We start from the raw sequence: 2,006 nt of genomic DNA on the forward strand, positions 1-2,006 counted from the left end.
ACCGGTGTCTATTCACGTGTTTAGTTTTTTTTTTGGGGGGGGGGGGGGGAACTATTTGTTGGTTTTCTAATGCTTTTGCTTGCTTAAGGGGTTCACCTTTTTTACAGTTTATTGGTTTGAGTGCAAACACATTTGCATTTACAAAAAGGCTTCCCAGGAAAGAGGAAAGCATACAACAGGCTACATGTAATTATAAGGAAAATGTACCATGTATGGTTCAGAACAATAATATGGGGAACAAACCAGAAGCGATTCCAGCAGCTGATCCAGCAGCCTTGAGTGACAGCTTTCTACGACCACCTTTATCAAGCAGAGCTCCAACTCCCTTGGCAACAGATGTACCAATTTCAACACTTGGGCCTTCTGGTCCTAAGGAATTCCCAGTTCCTAATGTGACACAAGCAGCCATTGTCTTCAAAACTGGTCCCAACACAGATTTAACAGATGATGTCCAACTTCCTTCAGTTGAAACCTCCAGAGTGGCTCGGAAGGCATTCAAAAAGCTGACTACCAAACCGCCACAAGCTGGTACTAAGATTACACGTTGCCAATGTACTCCAACGGGCTCCTCTGAGGCAGCTCGATATGGAATTCCATCCCAACAAAGATCACGTATTTCATGAACCTAACCAAGGGAGATATCCGTTATATCACCACAAATGGAACATTCTCTTCAGTTCTCTTTTGTATGGTGACAATGTTGTTAAATTACATAGGAGAGCATTTAAACAAAAGAGAGTGACATATGGGTTGCTGATAAATATTAGGTAATCATCGGGCGCTGCATAATCTTATATCAAGAGCCAAATTGTATGTCTTGAATAACAAAATGACTTATAAATGAGGCCAATTTAGATTATCTGTTTCTGAACTAGCCAGAATGGTCTAAGCTGGTAAGGTTAAAATTCAGAATGTCAGCATATTTTACTAAGTTATGTGAATTTGATGTATAGGATACTCCTCTGATAAAATGTACAATAATTTAAAGTAGGCAGGGGCTTGATTGACTGAGGCCAAGTAATAGGGTGTTTGGCCAAGCTTAGTGCTTTTTTTTTTTTTTTTGCCAAAAATAATTTTGTCAAAAAATTGAGGTGTTTGGCCAAGTTTTGGAAGTAAAAAAAGTGCTTACACTAATTGCTCCTCAGAAGTAAAAAAAGTGCTTCTCAAAATAAGGTGATTTTCGCAACTTGGCCAAACAAGCTATAAGTAAGGGGGAATAGTAGATGAAAAGAGAAATGAAAGACCTATAGCGCACGTACCGCAGCGTTGAAAAGCACGACACTGATACCGGTGAAGAGGCCAACAAAGCAAGCCGAGATTATAGCGGTATTATTGCCTTGTGGGATAACTTCCTCGAGCAGAGATCCTAACTGGATGCCACTATCACTATCACTATCACTATCGAATTTGCTGCTGTCGCACATATCTTGTTCTTTATCAATGTTTCCGTCAAAGGAACGTCCCGGAGGAAGAGATGGTCGTCGAGCCCAAGGCCAGCAATTTGGATGACGACCCAACAACTTCCGTGATTCATTGTTTAACAGACGAGCAAACCGAGGGGCGGAGTGCGTGACTGACTTTTTTAAAGCTTTGTCGTTACAGAAAGATACACAGATATGGCGAGGAGATAAGGAATTGAAGAGCGAATTAGGAGGATGGTGCAGCACAGTGTTTTGGCCGCTAATCATAGCTGTCTGAAGCGTACAACTTCGTCAGACCAATAATAAAAATGTCAACTTTTTTTATTCTACAATATAATGTTATCACAATTTTTTAGATTTTACCCGTCAACTAAGCTTTTTTGATGAGGACTTTCATTTCCTTTTTCTTCTTTTTCTTTGTTCGTGGATTGGCTTTTATATTTACTTGTTTTTTGATGGAATGTGTATACCGAGTTATGTAATATATAATATTATTAAATAAAATTTTAATAAATAATTATACAAGTTTCTATGAATTATCAATGTGGATCGTCGTATAATGACTTGTTTGTCGAGGTAAAGATG

The 2,006-nt window shown here is 38.9% G+C and overlaps 1 protein-coding gene across 1 annotated transcript in view; it reads right to left on the minus strand.

Moving 5' to 3' along the window:
- The window catches only part of LOC109244953 (chloride channel protein CLC-e), an 8,963-nt gene extending 7,188 nt beyond the window's left edge, over positions 1-1,775 (minus strand). The window contains exons 1-2 of the mRNA XM_019412121.1: positions 1,260-1,775; positions 244-625 (exon numbers count right to left, since the gene is read on the minus strand). Coding sequence (XP_019267666.1) covers positions 244-625; positions 1,260-1,688 — 811 coding nt within the window. The 5' untranslated portion in view covers positions 1,689-1,775. The remainder of the gene's footprint in view (positions 1-243; positions 626-1,259) is intronic.
- Positions 1,776-2,006: the final 231 nt, after the last annotated feature.

Source organism: Nicotiana attenuata, unplaced genomic scaffold, assembly GCF_001879085.1.
Source record: "Nicotiana attenuata strain UT unplaced genomic scaffold, NIATTr2, whole genome shotgun sequence".
In the NCBI taxonomy this organism is placed as follows: Eukaryota; Viridiplantae; Streptophyta; class Magnoliopsida; order Solanales; family Solanaceae; genus Nicotiana; species Nicotiana attenuata.